Source organism: Lissotriton vulgaris, chromosome 10 (genome assembly GCF_964263255.1).
Source record: "Lissotriton vulgaris chromosome 10, aLisVul1.2, whole genome shotgun sequence".
Lineage (NCBI taxonomy): Eukaryota > Metazoa > Chordata > Amphibia > Caudata > Salamandridae > Lissotriton > Lissotriton vulgaris.
Window position 1 is genome coordinate 449,442 of NC_141698.1, and position 16,451 is coordinate 465,892.

The 16,451-nt window shown below is 46.6% G+C and overlaps 1 protein-coding gene across 3 annotated transcripts in view; it reads left to right on the forward strand.

Annotated features, from left to right (window-relative positions):
* Positions 1-15,995, forward strand: part of LOC147684266 (uncharacterized) — a 30,242-nt gene extending 14,247 nt beyond the window's left edge. For 2 of the 3 annotated variants that reach the window (XM_086940121.1, XM_086940122.1), the window contains exons 3-4: positions 9,209-9,874; positions 13,771-15,845. In XM_086940121.1, the coding sequence (XP_086796247.1) occupies positions 9,209-9,874; positions 13,771-14,747 (1,643 nt within the window). In that variant the 3' untranslated portion in view covers positions 14,748-15,845. Of the gene's footprint in view, positions 1-9,208; positions 9,875-13,770 lie in introns of all 3 variants that reach the window. The other variant, XM_086940123.1, reaches the window with a different exon arrangement.
* The last annotated feature ends 456 nt before the right edge of the window (positions 15,996-16,451 follow it).

A 16,451-nucleotide genomic window follows, 5' to 3' on the forward strand; every position in this document is an offset into this window, starting at 1 on the left:
TCGCATGCTCAAAAAAACATTTCGCTGGATCCCCACCGAAACCAGAAAAACGGTCACCCACGCACTGGTTGCAAGCCGACTAGACTACGGAAACACCCTATACGCCGGTACCACCGCAAAACTTCAGAAAAAACTCCAACGCATCCAGAACGCTTCAGCCAGACTCATACTAGACATCCCACGTAATGACCACATTTCTGGTCACCTGAAAAACCTCCACTGGCTCCCCGTCAATAAGAGGATAACATTCTGCCTCCTAACCCACGCACACAAAGCACTTTACGAACTTGGACCCGAATGCCTCAACACACGACTTTCCTTCTACACCCCCTCCCGCCAGCTACGCTCCTCCAACCAAGCCCTGGCTGCTGTACCTCGCATCAACAAAACCACCATGGGAGGAAGATCCTTCTCCTACCTGGCGGCTAAAACCTGGAACTCACTTCCCATTCGCCTCACTCAAAACCACCTAGCATTCAGAAAGCAACTTAAAACCTGGATATTCGACAAGTAATTCCCCACCCTTCCCCAAGCGCCTTGAGACCCTCTGGGTATGTAGCGCGCTATATAAATTAATTGAATTGAATTGAATTGAAAACTATACTAATTCACCACTAATCCTTCATGGGCTTCAGAGTAGCGTGCTACTTGTTGTAAAAGAGCTTTGACACCTCGTCAGGGGTAGTAAGCGCTATATAAATGCAATTACAATACAATATAATATATGCAGTGTGTGGGCATTGCACACAGGGTGTGTGCAATCTCATGTTTTCAGAAGGGCTTGCACCTTTTCACACATTGTGCAGTGGCAGTCTGCATGTCGGTTTTGTGGGGGTATCTTTGGGTGGCATAATGTATGCTGCAGCACATAGGCACCTTGTTTAGTACCCATGCCCAGGTATCATTTACCAGGGTGCTGAAGTTTTTGCCATTCGGGCTTCCATTGAACAGGTGTTTGTTTTAGGGAAAGAACACTAGCATTGGAGCGTGGTTAGCAGGCTTCAGTGCACTGTCAGAGTTGAAAAACCAGCATCTAGCAGTTCAAATGAGGGGGAAAAGTGGGAGGACATCTTCAAAGAAGTTCAGCTTCCTACAAATCGGATATAAGGGGACAGATAGAGGTACCCTGACCCCCATGGGACTAATAGAGAGGTCTGTGAGGGACCACTCATGGGAAGAAATTGTGAAAACATTGTTTTTGCGTGTGCAAGGATCTGCTGATCCACTGTGGCGCTAAGTGTGCCCCCTGTGTGAATCTGCAGTGGATCCAGACCCCAATTAAAAAACCACATACACCAACTCACAGAACCAACCACACTCTCTCACACATCCACACAACCACTCACACATCCATATATCCACTGACATACCCACTCCCTCAACCATACAGTCACTTGCACATCCACCCAGAGAACCGCTCACACGCCCACACAGGTACTCACACACCCAATTACACACCCTTACAGCCACTTAAACACCCACTCACAGACCCACACAGCCACTTACAGAGCCAATCACAAACCTGTACAGCAAAACCACTCACATAACCGCTCCTAAAAACCCATACAGCCACTCACACACCAATCAAAGACCAACAGAACGGCTCACACCCACTCATACACCCACCATACACTCATGACTGCTTACACACCCACTCACAGACATGCAGCCACTCACACACCCTCTCACGCACCCATACAGTCACTTACATATCCACTCAGACCCAGAGAACCACTTTTACACACTCATACAGCCACTTACACACCCACTCATAGACCCACACAGCCACTCACACACCCATACAGCAAAACCTCTCACACACCCACACATATAGCCACTCACACACCACTCAGACCGACAGAGCCACTTACAACCACCCATGAACCCATCACACTCTCATGACTGCTTACACACTCACTCACATACCCATACAGCCACTCACTCTCCTATTCAGAGACCCAGAAAACTACTCACACACCCATACAGACATTCATGCACCCAGTCACACATCTGTACAGCCACTCACATTCCTACTCACACACCCACACAGTCACTTATACATCTGCTCTGAGAACTAATCACACACCCACACAGAAAATCACACTCCCTCACATACCCACTCAAAAATCCATACAACTACTCACACACCCAGTGATCCAGAAAACACTCCCACATTTATTTACACCCTCATATAGCCACTCACTCACACACTTACAAACCCAGTGTACCACTCATACATCTACTCACAGACCAACACCGGCACTCTCACACACACACATGTACACACTCATATAGCTAGTGACACACCCAATCACAGCCATTTACAGACCCAGGGGCCCGCAGGTTGACTGCCTTTGGGGGGGTTGGGCACAGGGCCTGGCCACAGACCAGGCCTTGTGACCAACTCCCAACTGCGCACTGCCAAAGGCTGTGTGCAGCATGGGGTTGGTTGCATGCGGGTTGTTGGCCACAGGCCAGGCTTTATTGCCGACCCCACACTGCACACAGCCAAAGACCGTGCGCAGTGTGAGGTTGGTAGCATGCAGGGGTTGGCCACAGGCCAGATCATGCTCTGCGACTAACCCTGCGGTGGTTGTATTAATGTATGGTAATTAAATATTACTTTACGTTAAAAAACACCTAGAAATGAACAGAAAAAAAGTTACAAGGACGTTATGTAATGTAAATTTGTATTTATATCGCGCAGCAATCACTCCAATGGAGCATCTAGGCGCTATAGTTAGGTAATAGAATTAAAATACCATAAAATTCATTGATAAAACCAAAGGTTACTGGGACGTAATAGTTAGGTTCAGATTTTACATAAATAAAACCATAGAAATTTTACGCCAAATGTTTGTAAACGAGTTCAGGGGCATATTTACAAGCGCCTAGCGCCACTGGAGTGTCACTTTTTTTACGTTCCGGTGTTACAAGGCCAACCAAAGCAACACACATGGCCGCGGATTTACAAGGTTTGGTAAATCTGAGGCAGCTCCAAAAACGAACACCTTTCCAGGGGGGGAGGCGTTAAAGAGCAGCGCACATAGAAGGATCAAGACACCATTAACCTCATCAGGGCGGCGCAAATTCGTGCGCTGTTCTGAATGTTCTATTGGGCTAATGGACTCATGACGGAACAGTTCCATCATGAGCATCGAAGGGGTACCCCTTCCTGCACAAACACAATCATCTCTGCAACACAGGGCCCTTGCACCATGGTGCAAGGCTGCCTGCTGTGGCACAAAGCTTCTGTTTTAGTGCCGGCACAGGGGAGAGCACAGTGGTGCATCGTGTTCCTGTTAATAGGGCTCATCCCTGTGTTTTTGAAATAACGCAGCTCGGCGCAGCAAAATGGCTTGCAGCTCCGTGCTGCGCCATTTCATTGTAAATATGCCCCATTGTTTTGGAGGCACACAAACCAGTCGGACGTCCAATGCCGGTTTTTTTTTAACCCCAAAACAGATCTGTGAAATATTGCAATAAAAGTAAGCTGGACGCCCTAAGAAAAAAGTAGGCACAAAACAAATGCTTGGCATTGCTCGTAACTTTTTCCCTTTTTCGTGAAGTTTTTCCTCCAAGTTACCTAAACTCAAAATCTTTGCAAAGATTATCCACCCTATTTCTGTATGATATGTTTGTTATTCAGCGACTCGACAAGCGAGATGGGCTCATGATGTCCGACGGTTCTCATTCCTGACATTTGTTAGACTAACCAATATATTTATTTAAAAGAGAAGACAGAGGCACATTTCTTTATTTTTCCACAATAAAGGACTGGGTCTACAAGTAGGAGAATTTGATGTTATAGTTTATTGAGGAAACAAAGTGGTCAGACATATTTATTAACAAAGAAACACAGGGGCACAATTACAAAGAAATGGCGTAGCACAGAACTGCGCCAAATTTGGCAGCGCCATTCTCTGCCATTTCCAAATCACAGGGATGTGCCACGTTTACAATAATATAGCGCACCTCTGAGGTTACCCCTGCACTGCTGCTAAAATAGCTGCCTAGCACCAACGGAGGCACCCTTGCACCGTACTGCAAGGGTGCTTGCGTTGCCTGGGTCGCAGGAGACCTTCCTGCACATAAACAAACAATGATGGCGATTTGTAACTTCGCTGTGTGCTGCGTTCTAGCGCACGTAGAAGTAGGAAATCGTCATCATTTAATGATTGTTCATGTGCCGGAAGGGGCGCCTTCATTGTTGGCGCTGCCTCAGATTCACTCATCCTTGTAAATTGGGCGCAGCGCCAAAATGCAATGGGTGTTGCGGTGAAACGGCCACAGCAGCACCCATTGCACGCTATGTTCACGTAAAGTGATGCACTTAGTACCAAAGATCTAAAGCGCACCATTACGATAGCTGAAATTAGGCAGGCGATCAGAGCTCTCCCAAAGGGCAAAACCCCTGGTACGGATGGCCTACCGGCCGACTTTTATGCGACATTCATAGACCTACTGGCACCGCGGTTGCACACTATTTATAGTGAGGCCCTACGGACGTCGTCCCTTCCACAGTCATCAATGCAGGCATTGATCACATCACTATTAAAGCCTGCCAAGGAGGGGCTACAAATGGCAGATTATAGGCCACTCTCCCTTCTCAATACTGACTCCAAGATATTGAGCAAGGTACTGGCAGCGAGGCTCGTGCAATACGTACCGCAACTGATCCACCCAGATCAATGTGGTTTTATCCCGGGTCGTAACACGGCCATGAACCTTAGGCGCTTAGCACAACTAATGCTCGGAGACGGAAGGGACGTGCACTCCGAGGGCTGCATATCTCTGGACTTGAAACAAGCGTTTGACTCCCTTAGGTGGGACTTTATGTTCGCCACCCTGTCCAAATTTGGGATACCATCTGAATTTCTTAACTGGGTCAGATTGCTGTATACCGTCCCCACGGCTAGAGTGCGCACCTCTGGACTTATATCGGCTCCTATAGCCATAGCGAGGGGCACCAGGCAGGGCTGCCCACTATCCCCCCTCCTTTTTGTCCTTGCCCTTGAGCCTATACTCTGTCGGCTTCGGTCGATGGCTCCCCGCTATGGCATACGTAGACACGGGACGGCACATATTGTGTCTGCTTACGCAGACGATATTATATTGTATCTCCGAGACTTGAGGGGAGACCTGAGCTCTGTTTCCCAGGTCTTTGAGGACTTTAGGTCGATCTCGGGTCTGACCATAAGCGAATCCAAGTCCTATGGCTTCACATTTGCGGCCACAGGTCTGACTACTCCCTTACCCTTCGCCCCTCACGCATTCCAGATGGCGGAAACCACCTTTAGATACCTGGGGATGCAAATCTATAGAGAGTCTGACATGATGATTGACGGAAACCTTGGGAGGGCCATCAGAGCGTTGAAGTCACAAATACAATTCTGGTTGACACTTCCACTTTCCATACCCGGCAGAGTAGCGATATCGAAGATGGTGATGCTTCCCCGTCTTCTCTACCATTTCACCAACTTACCGTACCTGATCCCAGCGGCGACATTTAAAACCCTTGACACTCTCCTTACGGAGCTCGTATGGGGGCATGGCCGCAGACGTATAAGTTTGTCTAAGTTACAACTCCCCTCTGACGCCGGTGGTATGGGCCTGCCGGACTTTAGAGCTTACAACTATGCGTGTCAGCTTCAATGGCTGGCTTTCTGGGTGGCTGGTCGCAATCTCCAGGAGATCGGTATGTCGGAAGAGGATCACGGCAGGGGGAGACTGCACACACTACTCCTGCCCAACTCGGATATGCCGAGAGATGCCCCACCACTTCTTAGACTGGCGATCCTTTATTGGAGGAAGGCTCTGAAATACACTTCACCTAAGTCAACTTATGCCCCCACTATCCCGCTCCTGGGCATTCCGTTGGGCGCAGGAGCTCTCACGACGACCTCACTAACCGCATGGCATGACGCAGGAGTATCGCAAGTGGGCGACCTGTTTGCAGACGGCCACTTGTTGTCCTTTGAAGACTTCAGAACCACACAAGGCATACCTGGGGGCTCATTCCTCCTGCACGCCGGTCTTCGCAATTATATCACACATAAATGGTCACCTGAGGGCCAGGAACCCGACACAAACCCCCTCACTAGGATGCATTATCTCATGGGATCGGGTGCACACCTGACGAGATGGCTTACTGCTGGCATCAGAGAAGGGAGAGCATTCACTCTCTCGCTTCTCAGGGAGACATGGGAGGAGGATATTGGTAGACCCCTGAGAGACAAAGAATGGGACCGAATACTGCAATTTCCCAGAAAGGTAGCCAGGAACCCCAAGTTCAAATTCATTCAACTAATGCTGCTACATAGAGCCTACCCGACCCCGCACCGCATACATATGATGTTTCCTGATGCGAAAAGCAATTGCCCCCGCTGCGACGCTGAAGACGCATCACTGATACACATGATGTGGCAATGCCCCAAGTTAGGATACTACTGGACCACGGTCCATGCATCGCTTGAAAGCGCAATGGCTCTATCCCGATCTCTTACACTAGAAGGCACGTTGTTGGGGCTGGGGCCCTCCCAGCGCAGCAGGACAGTGGTGTCGCGCTTTGCAGACCTGGCCCTATTATTAGCAAAGCGAGCCATCACGATGAGGTGGAAGTCACCTAAGCCACCCTACCCTGAATTATGGAAGGCAGAGGTAGTGCGCTGGGGTAGGGCTGAGGGAGAAGCACTGCAGCGCGAAGAATACAGAGGCCTACGGAAAAAGCCGATCTCACTGGACTGGTTTGTCACTTTGGGGGAGTTTGAAACGGGAGACGATGGGGAGGAAGGGGATAACAGTGACGCACCGAATGTGGAATGAAAATGTCCTGAGCCAGAATCTCATACACTGATGCCGGCTGGGATGCGTGATTATAGGTTGGGGAGCGCCCAATCACTGGCTTGTTGCCTTATACCGTCTAAGTGTACTGATAGAAGAGGCTACATGTTATAATACTAAGGGTGACCCAGATAAATGTTCATTCAATTCACTCAATTAGATGACTGCAAAGAGAGTGTCGGGCGGGTTGTTCGAGGGTGGTGGGAGGGATTGAAATGACCGGGGTTTGTTTGATTGCGACAGTTCCGATCGCCACAAAATGTAAAATCAAAATGACAATGCAATATATTTGTTTTGAGCAGACATATGCATGTTTTTACTTTGATATACTGAACTTGAAAATGTATGTAACTGCTTCACATACTATGCTAATAAACAGATTTTCAAAAAAAAAAAAAAAAAAGTGATGCACTTAGTGGGTCCATATTTACAAGGCAGGTTAAGCCACTCAAAGTGGCTATTCTCCGCTTTGTAAATATGGGGCCACCAGAACGTCGCTAAAGGTGACGTCCTGGTGGCGCTATCTCCTTGTAAATATACCCCAAATTTCACGTGTAGCAAAGAAGAAAACGCAGGAGCTCATTGTTTTGTATGAACTTAATTCAGAAATGTTAAAGCATTAGAACCTTTTTCTAAAAATGGGACTCCTAGTGGGAATTAAAATGATCATTTAAAATGGTGTCAATGTGATCAGCTTGGGAGTTTGTTTTATTACATTGCAAAATATGTATATTCAACAGGAAAATGGGGAAGGTAACCGATCAACTGAAAATTCTAAATAAAACAGCAGCAGATATGAATTTTTGATAATCGTTTCCAAGAAGAAATTGAGGTCAATTGTAATTATCTCTTTGTAAGTTCAGTTGTCAGAAATACTCATTAGTCCAACAATTGAACCCAGGAGAATCAGTTTGCAATTGTAATTTGCGCCAGGGGATGATTTTATTAAAAGAATAAGCACATTTAGGGACATATTTACAAGCCCCTAGCGTCACCGAAATGTCACTTTTTTTCCACTCCGGTGGCAATCTTCACTAGCTCATACTTACAAGGCCGCATTAAGCCACTTTGCATAGCTTTACACAGCCTTGTAAATATGGTTCTCTTCAACGTAGTTTTCTAGGGCAAAGGGGCGTGCAGTGGGTGTTGCTGTGCGCGTTCCCGGCATCACCCATGGCCTTTTGACGCTGCTCCAGGCTTACAAGGATCTATAAATCTGAGGCAGCGCCAGAAACTAACGCCTTTCAAGGGGAGGCGTTAAAGTGACACACCCAGGAGAAATACTTGTATTTCTTCAGGTTGTTTGCTCTTTCTACGTGTGCTGCGTTCTGCAGCACACAGAAGAATCAACACGCCATTAATTATTGTTTTTGTGCAGGAAGGTTCCCTTCCTGCACAAACACAGACATCCTAGGAACGTAGCCGCCTTGCGCCATGGTGCAAGGGTGCCTGCGTTGGCGCTAGTCTGCTGTTTTAGCGGCGGCACAGGAGTGAGTACAGGTATGCCCCGTATTCTTGCAAATGTGGCACATCCTTGCATTTTGAAAGAGCCGCAGCTCGACGCAGCTAAATTGAATGCACCACTGCGCCTTTTCTTGTAAATGTGGCCCCTATGTTCCAGCGCTTAAGTTGTTTAGCACATGAAAGTGCCAAGGGGGCGTACCATGGGTGGTGCATGAGCATTCCCAGGCAATTACCCGAGGTGTCTGATGCCAAACCATATTCACTTAAAAAGGCAGACAGGGTTTTGCATGAGAAAATAGCGCCCATTTCAAATCGGTGCTATGAAGGAGAAATGCTTTCATTTCTTCTTCCTTTTCCGACTTTGCATGTGTGCTGCACTGTATAGCAAACATATAAAGTGGGAAAAGGTTTCAAGGTGGTCTAATCTAAGCGTGGTACTGGAAGGGTTCCCTTCAGGACAAAACCTATGCTAGACTCATGTAGACACCCTAGTAGTATGGTGCATAGGTGTATCTGTGGCGCAAGGTAGCTGAGTTCAGCGCCGGCGCTAGGGAGAGGGGAGGAGTGACATTTCTGTAAATATGAGGCTCTCCTGTTTTCTCCTTCGCACGCATCGCAGTATTTGCTGCTACTGCGGTGCATGAAAAGCTAGTAAATCTGCCCTCAGTGTTCTTGCTCTGAAGCAAGGGAAGCCCCTTTAAAAACCTGGAGAAAGATATCAGGAATACATCAAGAAGGAGTTGTCCCTGTTGACGTATTAGGCCGCTAAGAGGCGTGCACCACAATGAACACATACCTTTGTTGCACACCTTATAGGGGGTCAGTTGTGTGTCATTCATACTGTTGAAGATCACAGAAGCAACTGAATGTGACCTCTAAGCTTTTCACTTTTGTGTTTCAGGATTTGAGATCCCGACACCAGACACTGCAGGATTTGAGGAATGGGCGGAGCCTTCTGCTCAAATCCTCATAAACGTGGAAGTGAGCCAGAGAGTGGACAGTTGTGCATCACAAGTTGTTGAGGTGAACTCTGAGGTTTTACCCAAAGCTGAACAATGGGTGGCAGCTAGAAACCCTGAGGTAACACACCCTGCACCTTTTGGTTTTATGGCTGATTGTGACTCAAAGAGAGAGGAGTTCCCTGAAACCTCCAAACCAAGCTTCCTGGGTTCAACACCTGAGATTATACCACAGTTTGGAGACTCCCAGAGAAACCGGACTGTGAATTATCCGCCCGCTGATGGCAGAGAGAGGAGAGAACACTCGTCACCAGGAGTTGGAATTTTAAAGTACCAAAGAAAAGCCACTGCTAATACAACGAGTGCGGTTGAACCAATCAGAAATCCACCAACCAACGTCCTTGGGGGACATTCGTTCCCTGCAGCAGCCTCCACGCGACCGCAGAGACCGCGAATGGAAAAACAGTATTTTGTGGTTGTGAAGAATGAAATCATTCCTATCTCCCAGGAGGAGACCTACACTGGGAATTGTCAGAAGCTTGAACCCGAAGGGCAGCATCAAACCATGCCTCCTTGTGAGCGATACGGCAGTGCGTCCGCAGGATCAGGTACTCAGACTTCTCATGAGATATTGAAATAGTTGTGAATGGGGTAAGCAGCTTTGACCTTTTTCAGATGGTGTCGCATGACTTAGCAAACATGTGGGTTGGATCTTCCAAACTACTGTGAGCTGTGATCGTTGTGCACAGCCCAGAGGTGCAAATAATCAACAAGGCAGCATGGAGCGTGGCGCAGAGGCAGGGCGCAGTGCAATCACCCACACCACAGTATTCCACAGTATTTGTTATGCATTTTTTCTATTACATGTCTGACCATTTGATTAGAATACTCTTTAGAAATCTTTGGAGCATTTGAATGTGATCCATACAGTTTACATTGTTCGCTTGAAACCGCAGATATGTCTGTCAGCCCATCTTCATGACAGTGGACAATACCCTGGTATCATCGAGTAAGAGACAATGTCACCCACATTCTGACTCTCACTTCTCCACCAACAAGCCCATGGGTGGGGCAGCACCATTCCTACTGCTGTCACTTGGTCCTTATAAAGGACACTTTTCAACAACACACAGGTAACATAAATCCCACACCATACAAAAGACATGACAACAAAATCAAAGGCTTTGGTTATAGGGCACCCATTAAATATTATAAGAGTGTCTATAACTCCTCTTGGGCGGTGTGGGTAAAGAGAGCCAAGAGCCATTAACTCTATTTTAATTCCTCATGGTGCAAAATTCTCAGGGTTTTTAAGTCCAACCTGAAAAACATTGGATGAAAGCATTCTGGTAGGATACTGGTAAGTACTACGGGCTACCGAATACGGCAACAAAGGAAGATAAGTATACAAACCTAGAAGTATGGAAGTATTCGAGGGTGAGAGAAAATGAAGTTAGGTTAAGTAAAGTGGTGTTGTGGGTGTGCGCATTCTGTAAATAATCATAAAAACGTAAATACTTGGAAGGGGGGCAAAAAGGAAAAAAATATAATGAGTAAGTTTAAGGTAAGGGAGGGGTGTCTGCCCCCATAATGAATTTATGAATTAATTGGTACTTTCGAGGCTATCTTTAGAATTTGGGAATTAACAGCCTTTAGCTATTTAAAAAATTAATTGAAAGTAACAAAGACTTAGATTATTCCCTCCAAATTTAAGCATACATGAATGGTCTCTGCGGATGTAAGCGCTCAGGCTATTTCCTGGAGAGTCTCTGCGGATGTAAGCGCTCAGGCTATTTCCTGGAGAGTTTCTGCGGATGTAAGCGCTCAGGCTATTTCCTGGAGAACGCGTGCGCGCGCGCTTCTCGACTGAACGACTCCCACCAACCATCCGTCTCTCATATCCTGGCAAGGATGAAGTGCAACCCTTGAAAGGGGGGTGAGCACATTTCGGGTATAACCTCTAAACTAGTATTGATCAGTGCTCAACTGGGGAGTAAACAAAGGCGACTGGAGGCCAAGAAACAGGGGGAAAGCCAGACTCAAAATGAGAGCGGCTGTTCGGCTTCCTCCATACATATTTTAATCACTAAATATATTTACCTCAAAATACTTTACACTGGACACATCTCTATCTTATTATTATTATAAGCCACCCCCTCTGTTTGACGTACGTAATCTCTAAATAGCACCAATAAGAATTCTGAGTGCCATGGGGGGTCGAGGTCAAAGGTGTAGTGGCTGAAGAACAAAATATTGTACAACTACTTTGTAAACCTTTCACCTACAGATAACAAACATGCATCATCTGCTCCAGATTCTGAATTACCGTATCTTTCACATATTTGATTTGATTTCCTAAGCATAGATTGTTAAAATTGACATAATTTCTCAAAATGTGATAATCTTGCAGTTTTAATGAAGCCAGAGACGGTGCCTCGCTGTCCGTGCATTGCTAGGAGGGAGCTAGGTTAGTAGAATAGGCACCTATGATAAATAGGTTACGCACATATCTCTGCAGTAAGTGCATTAACCTACTGCTCTATTATTTTATGATGGTAACCAATATGTCACACTAACATAACCAACTGAATTGTTTTATTAGATTTAAATCTATGGTCTGCACACATCTCTTGAGTAAAGAGCAGAACAAGAAAAGCATTTCCACAAATGTGCTAGAAGCCAGTATAAAAACTTTTAGGTCTCGAGAGGGCGTAGATCACGTGTATTGCTCACCAGTGTTTCGCTGTGTCACTCATGCTTGCTTCTTTTTGTCACCTTGTGTGAGCTTTCGTTCTTCTTGTGTTTGTCCCTGCCCTGGAACATGAACACATTACTTGTGTCCTTCCACTGCTTGCTTTCCAAGTGTTATTTCTTGTTTAAGCACTTTCCAAGCGTGCATGTCTCTCCAGCAGCTTTCTTGTGTCGTTCTCTCTCCTCCACCGCTTTCCTTTCTCGCTTAGGTGTTTTTCACTGCCAGCTCCATATTGCGCTCTCTCACCCTTTTGCTTTTCTCCCACCTGCTCCCACCTTGTTGCTTCCACGCCATGCTGCACCCCAGTGTTGCCTCCGCCCGCCTTCTGTTTCTTCCCCCTGATCCCACCCCCATGCTGCACCCCAGTGTTGCCTCCGCCCGCCTTCTGTTTCTTCCCCCTGCTCCCACCCCCATGCTGCACCCCAGTGTTGCCTCCGCCCAGCCTTCTATTTCTTCCCCCTGCTCCCACCCCCATTCTGCACCCCAGTGTTGCCTCTGCCCCGCCTTCTGTGTTTCTTCCCCTGCTCCTACCTTGTTGCTCCACCCCCATGCTGCACCCGTGTTGCCTCCGCCCGCCTTCTGTGTTTCTTCCCCTGCTCCCACCTTGTTGCTCCACCCCCATGCTGCACCCGTGTTGCCTCCTCCCCGCCTTCCGTGTTTCTTCCCCTGCTCCCACCTTGTTGCTTCCACCCCCATGCCGCACCCCAGTGTTGCCTCTGCCCCGCCTTGTGTGTTTCTTCCCCCTGCTCCCACCTTGCTGCTTCCACCCCCATGCCGCACCCCAGTGTTGCCTCTGCCCCGCCTTCTGTGTTTCTTCCCCCTGCTCCCACCTTGATGCTTCCACCCCCATGCTGCACCCCAGTGTTGCCTCTGCCCCGCCTTCTGTGTTTCTTCCCCCTGCTCCAACCTTGTTGCTTCCACCCCCATGCTGCACCCGTGTTGCCTCTGCCCCGCCTTCTGTGTTTCTTCCCCCTGCTCCCACCTTGTTGCTTCCACCCCCATGCTGCACCCCAGTGTTGCCTCCGCCCCGCCTTCTGTGTTTCTTCCCCTGCTCGCACCTTGTTGCCTCCGCCCTGCCTTCTGTGTTGCTTCCCTTATCCATGCACTCTTGTGTTGCTTTTGCCCCCCATCCTCGCCCCCTTGTTGCTTCCAACTGGTCCTTTTGCTTCCCCCCACCTGCTTTCCTGTGTTTTGTTTTCATTTGTAGCTACTGATCAAACTTGGATTGGTGACTGAAAAGAAGAAAAAAAAGGGGCACATGGTGCGCGTACCTATAAAATAACGCAGCTGGTTGTGTTAAAGGCTTTTTTGTATTTTTTAGCCATGCTACACAGCACCGGGAATGCTCTGCAGTTTGGATATAAACAATTGGCAAAGCCGATAAATGCTAAACTCGAACCCTATTGGCTTTGCCAGTTCTTGTTGCTGTAAATTTCAAATAAAAGCAAGGCTCCAGAACTCAACTGGCAGCTTCCATACAGCACGCCTAAAAGGACTTCGGATTCTGCCAGGTTTCCCATACTAATCCTGTGTGACGTCCTTGATAGCGCTTTGAGCTCTGCTCATTGGTGGAGGCCACCGGCGTTCATGACGTGGGTGTAGATTGCCAGAACATCTCCAGCAGGTTGAGCTTTGGCAATGCAAACACAACATTTCTGGAAAATGTAAGAGATCACAGGTTGTGCTACAAAAACTCCAAAGTGTTCGCTGAAAATATACTTTATTAACAGTGTTTTTTCTTTTTTTTACCAGATGATGATTTTGTAAACCTATGTGAGAAGAATCACAAAGAATATTCTGAAAATCTGGATCCGCGGGTGGTTTCAGAAAAAATGAAAAATGAGGCTCTTCAAAGTTTGAAGGAGAACAAAACCGACAAGAAATATAAAGAATCTAAAAGGAAGAAGACATTCCCTGAACCAAAGAAACTCAACGAAATCCCTAAATATGAAAGAAGCATTACAGACAGCAATAAACACCTCCAGAAATACATAGAGACAAGAGCTACCACGAGTGGTGAACATGGTAAACAATTCAGAAACAGCCCTGCGCTTGAAGGCAACTATTGGATTCAGCGTGGAAAGCGACCAAGAGGTGCCCGTCCTGAAAGTAGCAGACATTTCATGCAGGCCGGTGCCCAATGTAGACAACAGTGGATACGCACTGGGGACAAAGTACTTCAGTGTGCAGGCACAAACCTCAAGAAAAAGAAGCCTTTCATGTGCACAGAATGCGATAAAAGTTTTAATTATCAGTATAAACTTATCAACCACCTTCGATCACATACTGGAGAGAAACCATTTGTATGCAAAGACTGTAGGAAAACATTCAGCCAAATCTCAAACCTTCGCCACCATCAGAGAATTCATATGGAAGTGAAACCGTACACCTGCACTGAATGTGGCAAAGGCTTCACACACCGCTCAAGCTACATCACCCATCAGAGAGTGCACACTGGGGAGAAACCGTTCGCATGTAATGAATGTGGCACAAGTTTTAGTCATAATTCAAGTCTTACCAAACATAAAAGAATACACACTGGAGAGAAGCCGTACAGATGCACCGAATGTGGAAAATTCTTTAGCCGTATCTCCAATTTAATCACACATAAAAGGATACACACAGGAGAGAAACCGTATGCATGCAGTGAGTGTGGGAAATGCTTTGGTTGCAGCTCAAGTCTTACCCAACATCAAAGAATACATATAAGAAAGCAACTAGGACAATAATGTAAATTAAACTAGTGAAAAAAGGATTCTTGATTACAGAACATTTGAATATTAATTAATTGAGAGATATTGGTCTAGTAACCAAACATAGTGCTCGATGTAACACTTATCTATCACTATGTTCAAAGAATTATGGTTTGAGAGAGTCAAAAACAGACATTGCATTAACCGCATGCGCGCTAGCGGTTTTCCCGCTGAGCGCTGTGATTTTGAAAATCCCACGTTACTGGACAAGGTCAACTCGTCACACGCACAGCACAGGTAACGCCCATGACGAGCTGACCTTGTCACACGCATCGAAGCGGTTAAAGGCAATAAAAGTTACTACAGATGCCTGCTCTCAAACCACCTTCCAGACATAACAGGCACAAAGAAGAGAACGTGTCAGCATTTTGAGAATTACAAATACAGTGCAACTGTATCATGCTCCTGTACTACAAATGAATACAAGTGAAGAGAATCTGGCAGTAGCAGACATTTCATGCTGGCCGGTGCCCAATGTAGACAACAGTGGATACGCACTGGGGACAAAGTACTTCAGTGTGCAGGCACAAACCTCAAGAAAAAGAAGCCTTTCATGTGAACAGAATGCGATAAAAGTTTTAATTATCAGTATAAACTTATCAACTACCTTCGATCACATACTGGAGAGAAACCATTTGTATGCAAAGACTGTAGGAAAACATTCAGCCAAATCTCAAACCTTCGCCACCATCAGAGAATTCATATGGAAGTGAAAGCGTACACCTGCACTGAATTTGGAAAAGGCTTCACACACCGCTCAAGCTACATCACCCATCAGAGAGTGCACACTGGAGAGAAACCGTTCGCTTGTAATGAATGTGGCACAAGTTTTAGTCATAATTCAAGTCTTACCAAACATAAAAGAATACACACTGGAGAGAAGCCGTACAGATGCACCGAATGTGGAAAATTCTTTAGCAGTATCTCCAATTTAATCACACATAAAAGGATACACACAGGAGAGAAACCGTATGCATGCAGTGAGTGTGGGAAATGCTTTGGTTGCAGCTCAAGTCTTACCCAACATCAAAGAATTCATATAAGAAAGCAACTAGGACAATAATGTAAATTAAACTAGTGAAAAAAGGATTCTTGATTACAGAACATTTGAATATTAATTAATTGAGAGATATTGGTCTAGTAACCAAACATAGTGCTCGATGTAACACTTATCTATCACTATGTTCAAAGAATTATGGTTTGAGAGAGTCAAAAACAGACATTGCATTAACCGCATGCGGGCTAGCGGTTTTCCCGCTGAGCGCTGCGGTTTTGAAAATCCCGCGTTACTGGACAAGGTCAACTCGTCACACGCACAGCGCAGGTAACGCCCATGACGAGCTGACCTTGTCACACGCATCGAAGGGGTTAAAGGCAATAAAAGTTACTACAGATGCCTGCTCTCAAACCACCTTCCACACATAACAGGCACAAAGAAGAGAACGTGTCAGCATTTTGAGAATTACGAATACAGTGCACCTGTATCATGCTCCTGTACTACAAATGAATACAAGTGAAGAGAATTTGGCCATTCTACCCTTGAACGAAAACTATGTGTAATATGTTCCAAATGATGCTCTGATGGGATCTATAATTGCATACTGGCTGCACCCCTCCCTCCCCCGGCCTGCGCTGCTCCTTGCATGGGTCATGGTACTTTAGCCATTGAACGCATCCTGT